At 43.6% G+C, this 23,120-nt stretch overlaps 1 protein-coding gene across 1 annotated transcript in view; it reads right to left on the minus strand.

Annotated features, from left to right (window-relative positions):
* Positions 1-7,024: 7,024 nt before the first annotated feature.
* Positions 7,025-23,120, minus strand: part of DCBLD1 (discoidin, CUB and LCCL domain containing 1) — a 33,075-nt gene continuing 16,979 nt past the window's right edge. Inside the window, exons 7-15 of the mRNA XM_009883336.1 lie at positions 18,915-18,955; positions 17,432-17,647; positions 16,582-16,712; positions 14,562-14,709; positions 14,356-14,472; positions 12,776-12,866; positions 11,693-11,742; positions 10,021-10,140; positions 7,025-7,542 (exon numbers count right to left, since the gene is read on the minus strand). Coding sequence (XP_009881638.1) covers positions 7,025-7,542; positions 10,021-10,140; positions 11,693-11,742; positions 12,776-12,866; positions 14,356-14,472; positions 14,562-14,709; positions 16,582-16,712; positions 17,432-17,647; positions 18,915-18,955 — 1,432 coding nt within the window. The remainder of the gene's footprint in view (positions 7,543-10,020; positions 10,141-11,692; positions 11,743-12,775; positions 12,867-14,355; positions 14,473-14,561; positions 14,710-16,581; positions 16,713-17,431; positions 17,648-18,914; positions 18,956-23,120) is intronic.

Genomic DNA, 23,120 nt, shown 5'->3' on the forward strand with positions numbered 1-23,120 from the left:
TTTATCACCTCTGTCTTCTCTCCCTGCACAACAGAGGACTTTTCGCAGGTTTGCGATTGGCGTTTCCTAAGGCCTTTACATTTTTGGGTGGGCTTGATTTGTTGCTACAGCTCTGGACAAGTGGCAGCATATCTGCGTGACTCAGTTTGCCCATCTGTGAAATGGTTGCCTGGGTCACAGAAATTAACATGTGTAAAATAAGTTTGTAAAGGCTGAAGATTTTAGTACATGCTGAAGGCGTTAAATTGTTCAGACCAGAGGCTGGCTAGTGGCTAATGTAACTTACTGTCTTCCTATGGTCTTTTCTCCCCTTCTTTTATGGCAAGCATCACTATCTTCTCTGCTATCTGCCACTTCCTGTGCAGGAGGACTTCTGATGAGCTCCCCGTCACGGGTCAGGCTTCAACCATTGTTGTATGTTTCTTTATTTTTTGTATTAAATTGTTCCTGGTGTTTCTTTTAAGCCTAGAATTTTGGCATTACATTTTTGGCTACCTTCTAGGAGGCAACACACATGTGTTTTTAAAATCTATTATTGTCATCATCTGATCTGGCTAAGAGAATGTCACGGGTTTTGAATAATTTGTTATCTTGTAAATTTTCTCACTCCTCTTACTAGCTCAGACTCTTAGGAGAAAATGCTGGATATGCAGGGATACTGTTCCTCTTTGGGTGAGCAGATAAGGCAGATCATTAAAGGAGCTTTTCCAGTAAAGTCTGTTAAAAATTTTGTGTCTAGCCAAATTATGGATTCCTGAGTTCAGTTCAAGGTGATTAATCAGGACACAAAAGCCTTAGTAGTAACAGTACTGCATCATACATGTTGGCTTATATTTTTTGCTCTGCTGAAAAATGATGTTGTGCTTTAACTTAATGAAGTTGTCTCCTTCCTGGATTTCTCTTTTTCATACCTGTGGCTGTATAAAAATAAATGACATCTTGGATGTCGCATGGCAGCTCAGTACCTATGTTGCAAGTGGCTGAATAAATAATGAATTAACTCAGCCTGGGACGAGGACTTACTGAATAACCTCTGCACACTGTAGATGGCAAATGTTTTCAAGACTTGCAGACGCATAATGTGAGGCCAAGCCTAAACAAATATGATGAAGTTGCAATGAAAAAGCCTCCAAATTCTCATGTCCAGACTATACAATGAGATAGCGCAGAAAGTCAGATGCGAGGCGTCCTCCTTATCATGGATAACATGAGCTTTCCCCAACTAAGGATGTCTTCCCTCTTGTCTTTATCTAGTTTAGAAATACTTTATCTGACTCCTCCTCGTGTGTCCTTTATGGATGGCAGGACTGTACCGGGGGGCCCTCAAAAAAAGAAACCCTCAGGAGAGGTTTCTATTTTAAGTTTGAAAGTGATTGTGCCGAAATGGCACCTTCCCTTTAAATAAGCATGTTCCTTGGAACTTGTTCCGTCTTCAATAATTCATAGGTGGTGCTGCTGCTTCCTCATAACGTTGTTAGTCTTGTTAACCCCACACAGCTATGGGAATGTAATTTTCAGTATAGGTATCAACAACACTGATGAGTTTCAAATGAAACAATAAATTCTGCTTTCATTTACCCCATGCTGTACTATCGTAGCAGAGGTTGGAGATCGGCACAAGCTTACATCATCGCTGACATTGAAAAGAAAAGGGCAGTATAGAATTTTTATTATGGAAAATAATAAGGAAAAAAGGAATGCGACAACACAACCTTGTCATTCCTAGGGTCCGAACTGATTACAGGCTAGGGGAGCCCTTTAGACACCCATTTGCAGAGCAAACCTAACCTGGTTTTGGAGAGGGGGTGAACAGAAGAACACTGATTAATTTCTACAAGGTTACTTTTCTGTGGGTGCCCAGCCCCGCAGGACTGCTGTGAGACCACTGAGTCCTTTCTTAGAGGTCACAAAACTCCTGCTAATTTTATTGCTTTTTATTACTTGCCCCCCTGAATGGAATTAGAACTCCCTGGAGAAAAATCACTGGCTCGCTTTCCCTTTGGCAAAAGCCAGGACACAGACAAATAATTGAACTTCATTTAGTTTTTATTAGCTACCTCAGTGGTGAATGCACATTTTTTAAGGTGTTGCTGAAATACAACACTATTGTTTTAAGGTCAAAGGATGTCAGTGGAACTTAGTGTAAACAGTGTTAATTTGTTATGGCAGTAGTGCTTCCTTGCTGTGGTTTTTAGAACCCTCAGAAATAGCGAGTGAGTAAATCCTCCTGTCACATGATTGCCACCTGTACTATACGGATGCAAAATTGGGACTTACTGGGGATGTCACAACAGACCTGACCTGGGGGTTTCCCTTAACACTTCCCAACAGTGAGTGTGGGTCGGAGGCACAGGGCTCTACCAGTTGCTGAGACTGGTCACCTGGTTTGCTCTGTGTTGCAGATGCAACCAAGTGCTTAGACCGCCCAAGCACTGAAAGGCCTCTGATACTTTCTGCAATTTTCTGCATGGCTGTAAGACCATTTTCCTCCAGTGCACTGGAGATGAATCCTGGAGCAGCTCAGCAGAGAGTCTGGCAATGATGGTGCAGCAATCCTTGCCACGTGTCTGCATGGGATAGGAGTCTCCAGCACCATGGAAAAACAAATCATATGTGTTTTAACGATAGTGATCCACCAAACAGTTAAGCACAGTTAGGTGTCTGCTCCTGTAGCGGGACCTACAGCGTGAAGACCCCATCCTGTGTAGGGAATATTTTGTGCCTCAGAAGGGGCTCCACTAAAATCTTCCCATGGAGCGGAGAACTGCCACTGAAGAAAGTCTGCATTAAAAACTCAGTCTTCCCAGGGTTTAGCCACTCCAGTAATGCAGACAAGCCATGGGATTCACAACCTGCTTCTAATGGCTGGAATCCAACCTCATGGGTTGTTTTTTTCAAAAGAATGAAGCAGGGATCTCTCATTTTAAAACACACAGGTGCCAGAGGCACTGCTGTGACCACTGTCATGTTGGCTCAGTGGTTACAATACTCACCAGATGCAGGGGATGCAGGTTGGTCTTGGTTCTTTACCTCCCTTCCCGCATCTTCGCAGAGACTGTCGTAGCTGGTGGGCTACTGAGCTGTGCACAGTGCAAGCCGGTGGAAACCGCCCTGTGGAAGCTGTCTGGAGAGGGAGGTGAGGCCAAGTGCTTGATCCAGAGAAAGACAGGAAAAGAGAGCAGATGGTGCTATGAATGAGTGAGTAGGACATCTGTGGAGCTGGGGAAATCCTAGTTCCAGTCTGCAAGTCAAGGACTAATTTTAATCTATTGCCTGTTGGATTTAAAGATTCTGGTGAGTACTAAGGTAGAGTTCAATATCTGATGTTAAAACTCTAGAAACTAAAAGAAATAGGGAAATACTATTTAGAATTACACTTGATAGGGGGGAAAAAAAAGCTTTTGTATTAAGTGTTGGAAGGGTACTTGACAGAAGAAATAAGAATTTGCAATCTATTTCCCAGTGTAAGGAGGTGAGAGCCAAGAACATTTGTGTTTTTGCTGTGGTGTTTCAGGAACTTTTGTTGTTGTTTTCTGTGGGGTTTTTTGTTTTGTTTTGTTTTTAAATATAAGGCACTAGCTGGAAACACGTGCTAAGCTGTCATTTTTGGGTTTCAGTTGTAGGTAGCGTACATCACCTTTTACATTTTCTTACCTCACGAGCTTTCTTCAGTTTCTTTGGTTGGAGACCTGTGGAGCTACAATGCCTGACTCTGTTCCTGGCAAAGTCAGAGGCTTGCTGCCTGCTGCAGCTGGGACAGATAGACCCTTACTGCTACGATCAGTTAATATTTAACCTTCTTGTGAACTCTGGCTTGGTTTTACTGTTCCAGCCTACTGGGAGTGCCTGCTCAGGAAAGAAGTTTGGTACTGCAATGCTATTGAAAGCCTCCATCGACCAGGGGGTTGGGCTCTGCTCACACAATCTCTAGAGACATTGGAGAGAGACCCAGAGCTAGCGCAGCCCTTCCAAGTGTGTAAACGTCTCAAAATGGGGCATACGTTAACCTTCACTGTGGAAGAAAGGTTTCTAAATGTGTGATGTTTGATAAGGTTGCCTGTGTTATACCTGCGACTGGTTTTGATGGTGAGAACAGGCTAATGTAGACAACCTGGAGTATGATACACCAGTATGTGAGAAACCATTCAGAGGTGGAGCATGAGGATGAGCCACTACCACTGGGAACATTCAGGCAGTCCCCTTTCCTTCCTACGCCAGGATTTAGTATCTCCACCACCATTCAGGAAAGAGAGACTACACCGGTAGGAAGTTCCCTTCCATATCTGCTGCTAGGGTCGCTAAAAACTTCCTATTTCCCAGGCTGAGGTGGAGAAGATAAAGGTTTTTTATGTTAACCGCCCTCGACAGTCACCGAGACGTGAACCACAAAGCACCACAGCAGTGAGCGGGAGCTGTGAGTGACCACCAGAGCTGCTGCACTGCCTCTGTCCCTGTCACTATCAAGCCAGTGTGACACAGAGAGGAAAATGTTTGGGGATTTATTTTAAGCTCTCTTTTTGCAGTTTTGCAGGGGTTTTTTTTGAAGGGGCTGGGGATGAAGGCAAGGTTCAAATTGAGACCCAGCTTTTTATTAGACTAAACCAGCTGTGTCAAAATGGGTTTGAATGGCAGCAGAAAAGGGTATGTGCGACCAAGAACACTTTGACACCTGTAGCATGCTGCAGATGTACAAAGGATGTGGCGGAGGCATGCAACAAGTCCGCCATAATACAAGCAGTGTCATCTGCTGCCTGATACTGTTGCACCACTGCGTTGGCTAGGTGCCTCGTTAGGTGAGGAGTAGCCCCGATTACTGATCACTGCTCGTTTGTAAAGCGACAAGTCAGGCTAATTAGCCGCGTGGGTGGGGTGTTGGTTTCAGGCTCATCAGGAGGGCATCCTCATCTTTTCCTCAATTATACACATCCAGCAGCGGAGTTGGGCGCAGACGTTTGTTCGTGGGCGCTTCTCCTCTAGAGCTTATGGACAGCAAAGCCGGGCTAAATGGGGCACCGAGAGAATCTTTTTTTAGCCCGTCACACTGGGACCGGGAATTGCAGCAGCGCAACCGGTACTTTCGCGGGGCGTAAGGAACGCTTCTTTCTCACCCTGCGGGATACGTGACGAAGAGTGGGCGTGCGGTGATGATCAAGTCACCGAGTTAAGTAGCAGGCCTGTGTGACTGATTTACAAATACCAGTGTTCTTTATTTACACAGACATGTAAACAACAGAAGGTAAACAACACCACCCAGCTCGGTCTAACAAACAGGCTGCTGCTGTTTCGCTTCAGGACCTGAGGTGTTTTAGACATTTCACAGAAACTGTATCGACAGCAAACACAGGAAGGCTACGAGGTTACCTTGACTTGGGAATCTGCGCGGGAATCGCATGCACGGAGCGGCAGCGTGAGGGAATGGCACCACTTGAGGCCACAAAACAAGTGTATGTGAAGAAGCCGCTAAGAGCTTGCCTCAAGGTCGGATGTGGCTGGAGTTAGCAATACTTTGAGCGGTATCACTGCTACTAGTCTGTACTCTGACAGCACTTCCCACCCAAGGATCTGAAAGCACTTTGCGAACGGACCACAAATCTTTGTTGCATCCTTTGGAAATTATCCCCCATTTACACGCAAGTAAAGGGAGGGCTTTCAGATCATGACTTTCCCAGAGCTTAGGTTTTACTGGTCTCGTTTCCCAACCTTGTGCTTTAAATATAGCACCATTCTTCCCTCCCACTATATCACTTCTTGACGTTTTAGGACAAGCTTTCAGATTCAAAGTGATGCTCCAAGCACTGCAGGCAGAAGGGCAGCGGACGATCCCAGTCCCTACCAGAAGCTGTTTCGCTTCAACGATGCCTCTGCTGAAAGAGGAGCCAGCTACTCTGCCATACATTGCACCCATCCCCTCGCTTTCTCAAGTTTGTCCAAAAACAGAATTAAGGGTAACATTAACTGCAAAAGAAAAACTATTTGAAAACAACTGTGCTGATCTGCCGTCTTGCAAATTTAACTGCAACAGTAAGCCATACCTGCACTGTGTTTTACTTAGTGGAAATATTTCAAATAGAACTGTTATACTAAATTTGTAAGACAGAAAAATACCTAGAGGAGCCATGAAGAGTTCAGGAAGTTGGCTGCTTTGTGCCATGGAACAAATTTCCTTATAGTTTAGCAGCAAAAAACATCAGCTAGGGCTTGAAAGGGATTTAATTCTCAGCTGTAAATTCACATTTTGGTTCCATACACGCTTCATGAAAAAAACCACAGATTGACAGTTGTTGGGTTTGTTGTTTGGTTTTTTTCTATTGTGGAGTGCTCGCCGTGACTTGAACCCAAAACTGGTTTAAGCCTTTCTACCTGTTTCTGACATGAATAGCAAGTTAGGCTCAGCTCATACGTTAGATCAAATTCAAGCACGTAAGAATTGCTGCTAAAAAAGCAGCCGGGAAGGTGGGTTTGAGCACAGTATTTAAATGCTCAGCTGCCTTCTCTTGTGCATGTTATGCTTCAAGTAGTTTTACTTCTTCTACCCTCCCAGTAAGAACTACAGTGATGCCCTATCTTCAGTTATCCCAGGGAAGAAGATGAATCACCACAACCGTAAGATACACCATTTACAGCTGCCAGTACAACAGCAGGTAAAATAAAGACGGAGAAGGAGGCCTGTTTTTCTTAAATAGGCATTTCTGCAATCCCTTCAGTCCCCCAGGTGAAAAGGAAACTTAAGAAATTCTCCTTAAATAAAAGCTATGTACAAATTGCACACATTGCAAATGGAGCACTGAGATCAGTTACAGAAAATAAGATGTACAGTCTTCACTGATAACATCTCTCTTGCTATAAACAGTGATAAACAGCATATGCTTTCTTCAGATGTCAGAACCCAGCAAGACTGCAATATTATGTACACAGGGCTTGTTTGCCTTCTGCCTCCCGCAGCAGAGCCCCTCCAAACTCTGTTTTCGCTTCACAAAGCTGTGCAGTGACGTTCCCGCGCACGGCGTCTCTCCGGCTCGGCAGATCACAAGAGAGCTGTCATTGCTGTCTGGCTTATTGGTTTTAGGCAGTCTCTGGGCGTTGAGTAGCCCTCGCTCCCGAGGGCATTGGGCTGGGGTTTCTGGTAGTCCGTGCTGTAGCTCACGGAGGCCAGAACGCCGTTAACTTTGGGTTTGTCGTAGTTTATGACACTCTGGGGTGTCTGATAGTCTCCGTTCCTGATATCGGTCTTACACGAACTAGAGAAGCTGCCGGCAGAAAGGGAGTGTTTCTGAGATGAGACGACAGGTATGTTGTAGCCATTTTCAGGGGGGAAATTATTTTCTCTTGTTATGTGCCGCTCTATGATGGGGGTGGCGTATTCGGGCTCTTGGCTGGTCAGGGGCAGAGCGTACTCGTGCCGGTTAGCTCTGTGCGGACAGTGATAGTGATTTTCAAACTCTGAACTCCCCCTTCTTCCCCCATCTTCAGTGTCCATGGGTCTAAAAGTAGATCCTTTCCGTGTTACCGTCCCAGTCCCGATCATGAGAGGCTGCTGATAATCTAAAAGAAAGCATGAACTGCTCAATAAGGCACAGATGGATTATTTTATGTATCCAAGACTTAGGCATTGATAAGTATTTTACGTTGAAAAATGACTCGGTTACTGTATCAAACGGGGTTTTCAGGGATGTGAGGAAACCTTGCCCCAGCACCAGTTCTATAACCTCCTTCAGCAAGTAAGCACTGCAGAACATGGCAGAAGCTCTTCCATGGAGGAGCTCCAATCTGCCACTGCTTTCCTTACTCCCTCCCTCCCTTTCCCCACCTACCCACTCAAATAAATTAATGTCATTTCTGGAGTATATTCAAAAGTTCTAGAAAAAGAGAAGTCAACAAAATATTCGCAACAAACTGGACAAAGGCCATTGCACGGAGATCCACAAACAAGTTCTCCAAAGCAAGTGTTCCGCTTTTGAAACAATTAAAATGCCCAGAGGATTCTTAACGAGCCCGACCAAGTGCTGGCTTTATTTAAAAGGCATCTTGCAGTAGCTGACTGACAAGAAGGATGAAGTTAGGCGGAACGGCAGCCAAGAGAGTCAAGGGAAGTGTGAAATGCGCTAAGCCAGCTCAGCACTGCTGCAGGCGCGCGAGGGGGGACAAGCCGTGGGAGGAGAAGCGGGACTGGCACTGCCGGAGGAACCCGGTGGTCACCCCCCGGTCAGGGGGGACGGCAGGGATAGAGCTGGGGATGGGCAAACAGCTCGAGCAGGAGCAAGGAGTGAGATGGAGAAAATGCAGCCTCAAGCAGAGTGTGTTTGCACCTCTAGTCGAGAAGGCTGCCGGGTAAGGAGGAGATCTGGACTAACAGGGTTTTAAAAAAAAAAACCCGGTGAAACTATTATGAGAAAATTCAGTGTTGCAACTTTCTCGCTTTGGTGCTAGTGACAATCTCTTACGGATACATACGGTGGCCTGAACAGCTCTAGTAAATGACACTGCTAAAGTATCATGTTTTGACGCAGGCGTGAAGAAGTTAGCTCAGTTTCTGTTCTGGCATCGTGGTTCATCTGACATGAGCGTTGAATTCGATCCCATATGTCCTGTGAATCTTTTTGGCAGTTCCTGGCTGCTTCCCAAACTTCAGCATGTAGGGTGAAGGTGTTATGATATTTCACTAAGCAAGCGGTGCAGCTCTCCCCAGCATCGCTGCCGCCGTCCCCAGCAATCTCCCCCCTCCCTCGGGATGCGGCGTCTGGACTTGCTCCCGGCTGCCTTTGGGAACTGGCAGCCTGGGATGCAAAAAGGGGGGAAATTTCGTGTGGCATGTTAACCTGTATGCAATTTGCGTGCCCTCTGCAATTAAATTATTAAATGGTGCATTTCTGGGCTGCGTTCACGTTTTTATTTCATGTTTCTTTTTTTGTTTGTTTGTTTTTAAGGAGACTGTAGGTGAAATGCTAAGGCTGAGGAGCTGCCTGGCCAGACTGAGAGGTCAGACTTCCCACACACGGCAGGAGGGGAGGATGGAGAGAGCAGAGACTCCCCGGACACGGCGGGGGAAGCCAGATAACCATGATTTGTGAGCAACCTTTATTCACTCCCTTTCCTTCATGAAATAAAACTGCTTTATAGGTCTTTGCATATTTATATTGAAAGTTTCTGTAAAGGGTTGAAACCATCTTTGAAAGATATCGAGGGTAGCACCATATGGAATTACAGTAACCATCCATTTGTTTTTTAAATGTATTTCTCTGCCAAACACATTGGAGAAATTCTAAGGAATTTCTACGGTCTGGAGCCTGGAAACACCAAATTAATCTTCCTGGAAGATTGCTGATCACTGATCCCATGAAATGGCTGGTCTCACTAGCCTTTCCAGACAGACTAAACTAAGGAGGGATAAGATGTGCTAAGAGGATGAATTAAAAAAAAACCATCCCTTTGGGATGCAAATAGTACTGATGCGGGGATTTGCTCGATCCAAACAGTGACCTGGAACCAAGGTGCCACAGGAGAGAGGCACTGTGGTTTGGTTTTTTTCCTTCTCTCACATCTACCTGCTTCCACTTCAGGGGACCTCATCTCCAAAATAGTTCAGGCACCAGGAAAACTGCACAGGGATCTCAGCACGACTTCCAGCTGGGCATGAAATCCCACTGCAAACCAACTAAGCAATTTTTCTATTTGCTCGGCAAGGAGGGGCGTTATACTTTGTTCCATTTCCAGAGACATTTGTGTTTAAATAGAAACACAAAAATTAGTCAGCAAAGCCAAACTATCCTATGCGAGGCACGTTCTTGCACTGCATCCATGCCTGACTGCCTCCCATGGTTACCTTCAGCTGTAACTATTTCAGAGTCAGGAAATCTTTCCCAAAAACTCCGAGAAAAAATTTGCAAAATAGTGGGGCTTTTTCCACTGATACATTTAGCTGCTTCACTATGTGTCTTGTAACGTTGCTGGCCCTTCCCTCTCCCCGTTACCTGCCCTGCATGCAGAGCAACGTGAAGGCATGGCAGGGGGAGCAATTGTTACCTGCCATGTCACTGGTGACCAGATCTAGTTTTTGCGGTGTCTCTTTCTCATTATTATAGCTGATGGTAAATTCAGTCGACTGATGTCTGGTGAAGGGCTGCTTGATTTGTTTCCAACAACCTATGATAAAGAAATACAAATAGAAGGCTTATCGGCAAGTTAAATGCTTATAATCAGAAAGCTTATCAGAAAGTTTAATTTTTGGTGTTCTCCTTGCTGTCAATATATTTCAGTAGTTAAAATGCAAGACTAAAACACGCTGCTTGTAAAAAAAAGCCCCCTAAATTTGGAGGGTGAAAGAGAAAGTGAATCATCAGCTGGAATTTCTGAAAATGAAACTTTATAAAGGGTTTTCTTGGCAAGAAGGACTCAAATTCTGTAGGTGCCTGCACTCATGCCTTAACAAAGTATGTCAGGAAAATACCAGCTTTAAATCTGTTATATGTTTTGCCATTGCTTATCTGGCAAAAATAATGCTTAACAATTTCTTTTTTTCAGTAGACAAGTATGGCTTCCTTGGTATCTGGGCACATACCAATTAATTCGTTCTCGCAACATCCTCGTGAGACAGAGAAGGGAAAATCCACTGTGTCAGGCACTTGCCTGGAGCCTGCGACAGGAGGTCTGTGGAGAGGTAGGTTCGACTCCCAGCTTTCTGAGTCCCAAGCCTGCTTCAGTGGGGCTTGGGAGCTTGATTTATGAAGCGCACGCACACTACAAATGAACTGACTGGGTAAGAGGCTATCTCCAATTTCTTGGGATTTGTCCTCATTAGCAAGTGAGAAAGGATTATGATGTGACCTTGAAAAATCATATTAGCAAACATGATGTTAAGTACAAATTAATTTTCTAATGAGGGCGAGCTGCACTGGGTAACAGCGTTCCTTTCACTGACGTCAGCACCTGCTGAGGGATGAAGTTTTGGAGCTGAGCTACTGTGAGGCACTTGTCGAGAGACGTGGATTGCTTAGTGGTTTCTTTTTTAAGGGAAAGACGAGATTCAGAAGGATATTCTTCTACTGAGATGGCAGGCCAGGAAAAACAGCTAAACCCCAACTTCCAAGCTGATGGGGGACCCCGCTCGAGAAAGCGTTATCAAACAAGACAGAGATTGTCACTTCACTGGCGTTTTGCAGGCATCTCTGAAGCAGAGTCCTCAAGCCAATCTCCTATTCAGATTTTACACGAGGTATAATTCAGTATTGTTAGGCTTTATAAATACAGTCCCAACCAGGGAGGGCAGTGAGATGGAAATATTAAAGCCATAAAAAATTATTAGTCCTTGCTCTCTTGGAGAAAGGCAATCCCCTCTGCTGTAGGGGAAAAAAAAAAAAAAGGAAAGCAGCAGTTTTCTGCGAAATAGGTATTTTGGAGCAGCGAAGGAAATGGAGGGCACCTGGGAGCACTCTTACATGCTAATTTATGCGCTTTGTATAATAGATCTTTTGCTAATTGCCTTTCTGTCATAGAAACCAAATTATATTGTTTCTCAAGGCACTGTGCTAGGATGACACAAGTGGGACTATCGTTTGCCGTTTCCCTTGCATGAAGTAGTGAATTTGAACGAGGAAACGTGGATGCTATTTCACAAGCATTTCATGCTTAGTTGCATAAACCCCTTCCCCTTGGCCCAATGGACAGGACAGGACAAAGCACATGATTCTCCACTAACCTGATTTCTGAGCACTGGATAATCCATAAGAAAGTCCTTTGGCTTCTCGCCTGCGAGAAGAGGAAAGCATTTATAAACATTTGCACTCACAGCATTTCAGCTTCATGTCTTAGCTCCAGCAGAGAGAGCCTTTGTGCTTAGCAGCTGAGGACAACGCTTCCCTTGGAGTTTCTGGAGGCCGGTGTTTACTAGAACATAAGGCATGCAACCCAACATTTTGTTTTTTCCCATCTCTATGCAAGTCGTGAGTGCTGGTATTCAAATTTCTAGTGTCTGACCCTCATCGATTTGATGTGTCTGTGCGCGTCACTCCAGGTTATGTTTTTGTGGGCGAGCTCTTGTGAATTCCTTGGCTAGTTTATAGATTTACTGGGAACACAGAGCAGAGGTGGGTACTGCTAGTGATGAAGCAACACCACCAGAGCATTGCTTATCCTTCCAAATCCCCATCTGCCAACAGAAGCATTTCCCAGCTCCACGTGAGAGCGCAGGTTCATATGGATGGACATGTAGCAGGAACCACAGTTAGCAGTGCTTCTTCCACTCCTCTGACTTGTAAAATTAAGTGGCTTTAGTTTTAGCTGCTTCCTCGTGTATGCGTACAACTCCTTACAGCTGGGCTCTGCTTTCAGCCCGCTAGGTTAAGTGCTCTAACTTAAGGGACTGGGAAGCAGAAACACAACAGGAAGGAAATGAAAGAAAATGGTCCAGATAGATAGCTCAAATCCTCTCTTCACTGAATTTTTACTTGGCTTTGGTGTGGAAACTATTCCGTCTTCAACTGCTTTACACCTTAGTATATGTGGGTATACGTAGGCTGAAGAGAACAGCTGGTTACATTGCACTGTGAATTGGGGTGTGCAGTTCTGACCCACTTTACCTTCGTTTTTGTCCGACTAGGGGAGACATACAATACGAAATACAATTTACAGAGACACAATATGAGTTCTACTTAAAGGGAAGACTGCCGAATAGGATCCATTTCCAGCTCCCTGGTAAAAAGGGTCTGGAAAGAGGGCATGCAGTTGGACGTGCTAGCTAGGTAGCCACAAATCCCTCCTCTGACAAAAGCTGATATCTTACTTGCGTAGGGCTGCACAGATACAAATTCCAGAGAACAGGAACAGACACAGCACGATGAGGACGGGGACAATTATGGCTGTAAGCTTTAAGCCTGAATGAGGGGGGAAAAAAAAGGATAAAAGTTTAAAAGGCAAATTACTCTGAAGCTAGTAATTTTTACTACAGAGAATACAGCAAAAGAGAGCTTGAAACTGTAAAACTGTAAAACTGCAAGACATGTCTGCAGCCATACATGTACCTATGTGGAACAGTGTTGAGATGAGAGAGTTAAATATACTTTCTCAAGGCTGACACTTGGCTTAATATCTATCTTAATATCTATATGCATCCTCACAAAGAGCAGTTCTTTCTTACTACACGCTAGGTAACTTTTTAAAAGCCACTTATAACAAGTCTGCTTTCAATTGCTTATGAAACTGTGAAACGAAGCTGCAATTGTACATGCCGAGTATCTGGCTCATGCTGAACTGGTCGAAACATTTCAGTCAAAATAGTTCAGAGATTTACAGAAGTTGGAGGTAGGGGAAAAACCTGTTTAGCCCCTGTTAAATTCTAATACAACATAGTTTAGAGCAGGGATTTGAAAATTAGAAGTGGGGTGGTTCCCGTGTCAGGAGTGCGCCATTCACTGTTCCTATAGGCATTTACCAGGCTGTGAGAATAACGTAGTACACGTGTCCACAGGGTATTTACAATTTAGCAGATGAAATCTCAGTAGATTTCATTTTCAGTGAACATGGATACAATTTACCCATACCGCTGCACAGATGAACTGAGCTTGCTCTTGGCAAGAGCAATGCACTTTCAGAAGAGCTTTTTTTCTTACAGCGATTGCTTCTTAAAACCTTTTTTTTTTTTTTTTTTACAGAGACATTCCTACAACTATCAGCTACCTAACAGGTAGCAGTGTTTGGTGTGGTGGGTACGGAAATTCCTGCCTGGCTATGGGTCCACCAAACGGTCAGTATAAGCAACAAATTTTGTTTGCTTGCTTTTTAAGATCTAAGAAATTAGCTCCACAAAGTTAAAGGATGAAGATTGCATATTCGGGGAGAAGTATGAGAATTAAATTTTTCTGACTCCCCCCATGAACATAGGCATTATGAAAAAGTGTTTAATTACCCAGCCATGCACTACTGTATGTTGCTTCGACCTGGGGGACCTGCTCCGGGAGGAGTCATGGTTACGTAGAGAAAGTAACATTTTTGTGAGACCACTGCATCATGTGTTACAAAAATCGTGAAATACAGGAAGAGAGTGGGGAAAAGCTCCTCCAAAAAATACTGATGAGTGCTTGGTATAGTCCCCTGAGCCACCTACCAAGCACAGCAAATAAACCAATATGACAGGGAAACCAAAGCCTGATGTTTCACACACCAAGGAAAATTAAGGCTTTCAATCTCTTTCTGTCCCTTAAGACAAAAAGAACGTATGCTCCTCCCTCTCCTCTCTGTCATTAACCTTTAATAAATTCTGAAGGGAAAATAAAAGTTTTGATTAGTGAGAAAGTTTAAAGTTCACTCAGGCTGGGCTGAAGACGTGATGCATCTTGGGGAAAATGCAGCGCTAGGTAGTGTTACCCAAGTTAGTTTCTTCCGACGGGATGGGCTCCGTAACAGTCCTGTCTTCTTTTCCAAGGGAGGTTTCTGTGCTCTGACTTGGTTTCTGCCACATTGAATGCGTAAATGAACTATTAGCTGCAAAAGAGAAGGGGGCATCAGTGGCACTGTGGTAGCACAGGGGGCTTTGGAGGCAGCATGCCTGGGGAGCGCTGCTTACCCCATACCTTGCATTATTCGACAACCCATCAGCTCGAGCTTCAACGCTATTCTTTGGTTCCAGGTTTGAGGGATAATTCGCACGTAACGGGCCACTATGGGAGGGATGAAGTTATTGCGTACAATGTCACCAGAGTTGGAGTTGCCTTGGAATACCTGCAGTGAAACATAAGCACGTTGTTTGCTCTGTTTTAAAAGTCCCTTTCTTCAAAGTGCTCCTGACATACAACTGTAAGGATTTTCATTATCCTAAAGCTAATATATTGATAATCTGGGATGCAGCCACAAGATTTTTGGTATTGAGAGTTCTGGAAAGAAAAAATCTTTTTAGTTCTGAGAGATGATCACATTTTTCTGTTAGCTTGGAGAAGAAAGATTATCACTCTCTTTCAATTCTGTGTAATTTCTAGTTAATGTATGCTGGTATAATGCTATCATTTTTTATTTAGTAGCACTGCAGCACACTTACTTGGGCAACAGGGGATAAAAATGTAAAAAGAAAAAAATTGAAGCGAAGTATTTCTAGATGTTTTAGTAAAATGGTCAGTTTTCTGTATCAAGCTTGAAGAGTGATGCAGTTGTGTCACTTCTTCCCTGCTTTTATACAGTATTTCCCAGAATCAGCTCAGCCCATGTGCAGAACAGTAGTCTTTGCAAAATTAGTTCTTGGAGATGCTTCCGAATGATGTAGGAAAACTTAAAAGCCTGATGAGGTAGGGAAGTGAGCTCAGCATATCTCAGACAAAATGTCAGGCCACATGGGGTTCTGATGGGACAGGTTTTGTCATGCACCTGAGCTGAAACTAAAATATATATAATGCTTTCATAAGATTATTTGTATATAACAAATCATTGTGGAAAACTGCAAACCTGCAGATTTTAAATAGCTAGCTTTCACAGTTCAGCCACCGCTAGGTTGATTTGTCACTTTTTGGGCCAACACCACTTCAGTTCCACATTTAAAAATATAAAACCAGTTAACATTGCGCAGTGAAATTCCTTGCCATACAAGCTAAGAAAATCAGAGCCAGCAGGAAATCTCTCTACAGCTCTCCCAAGTTTTTAAAAACTGCTGTCAGGACTGAGGACCGGGAAGAGCCTTATCCTGAAGCAAGCTGAGCTCTCTCCAAAATGATGAGTGAAGGTCTGACTTTGAACTCTGTGGGGGCGGGGGGGGGCTTTTGGTGTGGGGTTTTTTTTTTGTTTGAAAGGAAACATTAGGTTTTCAGGGGAAAATGTTATTAGATGAACCTGTGCAGCGTACCCTTTGTCTGCAGGAACTAGTTGCACTGCTTTTATCTGTTCATTGTTAAAGTCACTCAAAGCCTGTGAAAGCTGTTGTGTGGACAGGTATTTTGGTATAAGAGCATTTATTTTATGTTCAGTTACATCAGTTCCTAACAGATGTAGGCTGTGCCCACAGATTTGTGTCAGAAGAGTCCTGCCAGCGAGGGGTGGGCAGCGGTGCAGTCTCTGGTGACCATAACACAGCCAAGCAGGAGCTCAGTCCGCAGGCACAGCTCCACCAGCAGAGCTGTGCTTTTACCCGAGTTGGTTGTTCAACTCATGGCGTCGGTGGGTTGACCGTCCCGGTGCATCTGCAGCTGAATCTCAGCTTTGCTGGTGCCGTACCGACCTGCTTCTTGCTTCTGCACTGGTAGAGCGTTCCTAGCACAGGCAAGCTCTGAGCTGAGCTAAAGACTTGCCCAAACAGCCTGTTGTACAGCTTTAATTACACCGTGTTGTGGTGGTGTGTTGGTTTTTTTTTTTTTTAAAAAAAAAAAGGATACACACATACACATGCCTCCCTGTGTATGTCTCAAAACTTCAGCAAGCCCTGGATAACTTCTTTGTTTCGACAAGCTCACTATCTATTCCATGGCTGTAAATTACACTGGTGAAGACAACCCAAGTCTAGACAAGTCTGAAACTCCTAATCTTTCTTGACAGTGAAAGCCTGCCCTTCAACGTCAAGGCAGTGTGTGTATTATTGCTCTGTGTTTTCTTCCCCCTCCCGCTTTCCCTTACCTTTTCTTCATTGCTCAGAATCCCTTTGTAAGTTCTCCATTTCGAGTTGTTATTTTTATAGTTCATTGTAAATGTCTTCACGTAGAAGTTGAAATTCAGCATCAGGGATCCAGAACCAGTGGTCTTAATCCCTTTTAACAAAATGCAAAATACGTTTTCATTTGTTAGGTGTCTGTTTTAAAGGACCATTTTCAAATGCAAACACGGAAACCAAGACCATTCGGAGAGCTTTGCTTTCAAATTCTTAATTTATTTTTCAAACTATTTTGGAATTGAGTTTAAAAGTTGGGTGAAGAATGGGAATCGGTTTTAAACTGTGAATTTAGAGCAATGGAATTTTTAACAGAGCTCAAATTAATGGCTCTAAAAATGGTAATTGCTTTTTGATATTACAGTCCATATCATCAGTCTTTACATCTTTAGCAGCAACTGCAATTTACATTTTTACAACTAAACCAGGAGTAGGAAACAGGAATTCCTTTCACTTGGGCCATTGGTTCAAAGGCTATGACTTTACTGTTTCTTATTGATTCCAGAACTGCGTCATTAATAGATCCTAAGCAATCATTTATCATCCATCCAGGCTCTACTGGCCACGGTATAAGTATTTTGTTCTGAGCCTAACGGCACGTTTACAGATCAGGCATACAAGACAGTTGAGTTGAATCCTGTATCTCCATCGGAAGACCAGTCTTGTAAATAGCCATGATTTTTCAAATCGGAAAATAATATTCCTCAATACAGAACATTTAATTACATTTAATGGTTTAATGCATTATTAGCTTTTTTGCTGCACTTAGTTTCTTCTCCAGCTGAACCCCCAGCTTCTGATAACCAGACAGTGACCTACCTGTTATTCTCTTCTTCTCTCCCAGGTCTATCTCCAGCCATTCACGATTGCTGCTGTGGTTAGAGGCCCAAGCCAATCCTGGGACTTGAAGCCAAGCCTTGTCGGGAGACCACTGGAACAGTTGCCCAAATTCATTGGTCTCCTCCCAGTAGGAAGATGCAGTAACCTGGCTCTTGGAGAGGAATCCCTCTTCCAGACTGAGAGATTTGTTGCAGCCTAGGAGTCCCCACACAGACAGGCAGAAGGAGTTATTTTGCGTTTTCACAGCATATTTTTATATTAGGCTAGCAACATATGAAGACCACCTACAACCGCAAAGTCGGATGTTGCTTAATCTAGTGCTAGCCTGATGCCATCCATTAGCTGTGGTGTATGCCAGTCAATTTGTAGTGGATGATCCAGTACCAGCATGCTGTGCTCCCTCTCCGTTACCAGTTTAACTCATGGCACCTTCTGACTACATCTGCTATTTTTGCCACTTTGTTTTTTAATCTCTGCAGTTTTGTCTCATTCCTCTGAAGACTTCTTACATGTTTAAATTTTCCTTCTGAAACGTATTATTTATTTCGAAATTGGCATTAACTAATTTTGCTGTACAAAACATTTCTCAGATGCAGGCGCTGTACTGAAAGGAGCACTTTACTGTAAATATTTCATGATTCTCACCTGCAATTAGGGCTAGGAAAGTTACTCATTAGAGAAGCTCCTTGATACTGCTGCCAAGAGGTGATATCATGAAGATAATAGCTGGAGGTAAGTATTACAAACTCCACCAAAAAACCCGCAAAATTTCTGTACATGAAGGTTCTTCAGAGAAAACAGGCTCGTGGAATAATGTTTCAATGAAGTTAAAAATAATTCCCTGGCAGTTTCAAAGGCCTATACATGCTCTACAGTTTTCAGTGGAATAGTAAATGATTTTATCTCAGATGACTGAAATATAATTCAAATGAACGAGCGCGAACTTTTCCCCCCTCTTTGCTATGCTTTATGCAAATGAACAGCTTGACAGATTAAAGACGCTTTTGCATCTTGGAAAGTCATAAACAAAAACTCGTTCTGTATCAGTGCAATGTAAATATATTTTCATTCCTCTCTCTGTTTTCATTCTCTTCTTGTATAATGAAGATGGAATTTATAAATGTCTGAATAAAAACTGCTTTCATTTTCTGCTGCCTAAAGTACATTAAAATGGGATTATCTGATTGCCATTTTTCAAATCCTGGCACCAGAAATGTAACAGCAGAATACTATTTCTGTTTCTCCTCTATGTCCGTATGACCTATTCCTGTTTTTTTTCTAGCTCACTTCACATCCCTTCAAATTTTTTATTCAACTTGCCAATTTTAAAAAATTGCTGTCCTAAAATATCCTTCCTAGACACAGCCTGACACTCTCCTAATTACTTATCAAAACTTTTACAGCAAATACTTAAATAAAGAGGTAAAATGTGAATTGCTAAAAATAAAGGCATTAGTCTTACCGTTTGAAGTAAATATAAACCGCTTATCTGACAGCGAACCACTGTAAGAAAAGAAAAAGGTAATTGAGCCTTTCAGGAGGAGGTCACGGGAACGCCGAGGTACAATTTCAGAATCACTGTTTATCTAGCAAAATATCTCTGGCCAGAAAGCCGCTTGCTTTGCTGGCAGGTTACCAACCCCAGTAAGAGCACTCTTGTGTGTCTCTCACCGTGACTGAATTCAGATCTTTCTTTTTTTTTTTTTTTTTTAATGGTTTTGAGCATTTGTTATGCTTTAAGTGACTCCCCGACCCATCAGCCTGTCACTTTTGCTGCCCACTTCCTCTTTTCTCCTCTGCACTGGCCCTCTGCCGCTGTGGGAAACTTTTTCCCTTCTGCTCCTCAGACCAGAAACAGGAGAGCATTCAAAAGAGCCAGAAATGGGAAAACTAACAGGGCCTGGAGCTACCAGTGGTGCACTGCTCCAGCACCGTGCCCACGTATCCCCTCACCTACAGTAGCTTGAATTAGAGCAACTCCACTGTAATCAATGACTTTCTATTAGTCTAAGTCCACGTCTAGTTTGAAGAAAATTCAGCCTTAAGCACCGCGAAGGAGTTACGCTCGACGGTGACTAAGGCACGTCAGCTCTGACGGTTCCTACTTGGGCTACAGGTGTATCGCAGCCAGCCTGAATGAAAAACACCCCTTGTTGTAATCTGGGTGGGAACCAGTTCTGTTATAACCCCGACCAACAGCGCCCATCAGGAATGGTTCTTTTTGCTCCATTAACAGGACCACATCTATGGCTTCCCTCTTCTTCCTCCTTCTGACGCAGAGTGCTTTGCTTCAGGGGAAAAGCCATTTCTTAGGCCACTCCACACAACCCTGCACAATGCAGGACAAGATTAAATCACCACTGTAAGGGAAAGCTATGCTTTCCTTGGCTTCCTACAAAGCTACTTTCTGACTCCCGACAAGATGCCCCTGAGGTTTCATTCCAGAAGCGATGACTCTGACTGGCTGCCTAATAAAAATAAAAGCTCGGGTTTTAATGTGAAATTAGTTTGGATTTCTTGAAAATCTGACCCCTTCAACGTCGCTCCAATTAGCTGCATGCATCACTTGCGCCTTTTGAAAAGCCTGGCCCAGCGTGACTGAGCAGTAAAACAACTTCTGCACTTAAGCATCAAGACAGCTCCCTTTCAGGCTGCCCTTTGTTGTTGGGCAGGAAAATTTCCCCCGAGGTACCGTCTGTGGGCTTACAGCGGTGCACATGGCTATGTGTTTTGAGAGCACAGAAAACAGGGAATAGGAAAGCGGTCCCATGTCAAGGTCAATAAAAACACTGCCTTTTTTTTGTCACTGAGGGAAAACTAATGACTACAGGCAAATGAAGCCCTTCAGAGATGTTGGAGAGCACTGGGAGGGAGCTGATTTATTTGGGCACGTAGGCGGTAGAGTAGCTAGAAGGAGAAACTCAAGCCGTCCCTCCCACATCTTGCCCCCAGGCAATCCTCAGGGGCGATCAGATGTGCTCTGCTTGCTTCAAACCAGTTCCACATTACAGCCAAAACAATTTTTGCTTTCTTGGGGAATACAAAACAATTCATTGCAAGAGAAAAGAAAAAAATAAAAACCCAGAGCGATCAGTAAAACCTACCCAAAACAGAAATCACAGCGCTCCTTGAATACTTATTTATGAGATAACGCTTCGTAATAAAAAAGTCACCCGGATCCCTTTCAAAGAGAGGGTAGCAATTTTAGCCATAAAGGGAGGAGGTTAGAATTTCTAAGGTCTATAAAGCTATGAAATCAAGCTGAAATATTTCTGCTATCATTCTGCAAGTCACCGAAGAGGACAAACTAATTCAGTAAGTGGTAATTCATCAGTTTCCTAATGTGACAGGTGGCATTTGTCACACAAATTTCACTTTGTCCTTTAAGTGTTGCCCCATGCTCCTCATTTTCCCGACAACCTTCAGGATCCTGCCTCACCAACAGTGCTGGTAGCAGGACTGCACGGGGGACCTGTGCAGGTGGTTCTGCAAAAAAAGGATGCTGCTTCCCACAAGAAATTTCTGTTAGCATCACATACTTTTTACCATTTTTGTTTTTTCTCTCCAGCATCACATACTTTTTACTTTTTTTTTTTTTCTCTCCAGAGTCAGTCTCAAGCAAGCTTTTTACAAGCAGTGCAGGTTAACCCCAAATCTCATCTTTCACAATTCAAAAGCATGTGGTCTCTTGCATTTTCAAAAACGAATGATTTCATGTGCGCGGCCGTACGGTCACAGGCCAGCTCACATGACAAAGTTGAACCCCCACATATTTGTATTGGGGTATCAGGATTGCCCAGTAAATCCAGCCACTTGATCTTCATTATAGCATTTGCGGGTGCAGGTCCACATGTGGATCATGAGGACTGTAAACCTCACAGATGCCGGAGCGTAACAAGCGCACCAAAAAATGGAGTCAGGGAGGCCAAGGTCAGCTCTTGCGGGCTGGTGAGCGAGCGAGCCGTAACCCCACCGTCACATTACAACGCAGGTATTTAACAGCTCGATGCGCTCCAGCAGCAGCTTTTGATGAGGTCAGTTTCGGCTCAAGTCACTAAACAATTGAAATCTTTAATACTGCAATCCACTATAAATAAATGAGATTTTAAAAACTTGAGTAAGCTTTTAGTTAAGGGCGTCTAAAAAGCTCTTAAAGCACTGCTTTCTAAGCACTGTGCCGGCTGCTCCGCAGGAATTTCTTGCAGTGTGTAGGTACCCCAAGGACAGGGAAGCCACGCAGCTTTGGAAATACCTCTTATGAAAGCCTTTTTAAAGCATGAAATGCATTGGTTCATTTTCTTAGTAAATAGGCCCACTGTTTCCAGGAACACTTTTTCATATTTTGAAATAAAAGGGTTTCCCCACATCCCCCAATTTCCCACTCCGGGGATAACGGGCTCGCATCAGCAGTTCATCTGCTCCCAGAATTGTCCCAGCTGCCAGGAGCAGCAGAAGCATCCTGTGAAGCGCTGTGCTCACAATCACATATTTCTCAAAATCTGTGCCATCTAGTTTGCAGGCATCCGACCCAGTAAGAGCATGTTTACCTGTGGCTCCCTGTATAATCTGCAGAAAGCGATGGTTGTCTCCTCGGGACAATTCAGTCCCTTTGAGGTGTGCGTCATGCTCGAGGAGTGCCTCTCTCTGCCCTGGTAAGCAGGAGAGCCTTTTGGGGTGCTCTCTCAGGGGCCTCACATTAAATGGGCTAAACACGAGCCCTGGACGCTGGCTTCAGCCTGGGAGTGCACGTTTCGGCTCTCCTTCAAGTCAATGGGAATTTTCCCACTTGATGTAATAGAGACAAGTTTGCATCTCTGTGGGTACTTCTATTCCTCATGTGAAACGTATCGGATATTATGGAAATAGCAACATTTAATGGATGTTTGGCAGTTAAGGTGATGGGTTGACTACACAAACAGTGTTTTCCCCCAGCACGCGTACCTTTGCTGTCTTACATGCTTCATTCGTTGCCCACTAGCTCTTGTGCTGTGAAAAATATACAAACAGCAATCCCATCTGCCTTTCATTATAACATTTTATGTGCTACCGTCCAAATAATTCCTTCTGGGATTCTCAAGGATCACAAACATACGAATGTATGTAAACGGTTCTGTAACACCTTTAGATAAGGCACAAAATGGTTAATTTAGGGTTTCGCTAAGCTGGCATGTGTGATGGAAAGAATTTGTATTATTTGCTTTATGAAGGGACTTGGTGCCTGAGCTGAGCTCTCAGTCCTGCTTTGCTTGAGACAAGTTTATATTAATTTTCTTTGGCAATTAACTTTCAAGAAAAAAATAAAATATTTAGGCTTTACAGGCCTTCAGCTAGTGGTCTACATTCTACCCAGCTTTGTATACTCCAGTGCCATTATATATAAAGCATTTGAATCTGTGCTGAAGTTTAAGCATAGCAACAGACCAAAATAATGCTTTTTTTTTTTTTTCCATGAATGAAAACGTGACTGTAAAATTGTCAGGAGGGTGTGGAGAAATCATGGGGAAAATGGGAAAAAAGTATAAAAAATACATATTCCCTTAGCTCTCGTAAGCTATGGGACTGAGGAGATTTCCCTTCCTACAGAAAAAAAAAAAAAGCCACATGAAAAATCCAGATAACGTTTGAAAATTAAAAAATATAAACCAACAGGAATGACAGAGGCAGTTGC

The sequence above is a fragment of the Charadrius vociferus genome, unplaced genomic scaffold, assembly GCF_000708025.1.
Source record: "Charadrius vociferus isolate BGI_N301 unplaced genomic scaffold, ASM70802v2 scaffold230, whole genome shotgun sequence".
NCBI classification, from domain to species: Eukaryota; Metazoa; Chordata; class Aves; order Charadriiformes; family Charadriidae; genus Charadrius; species Charadrius vociferus.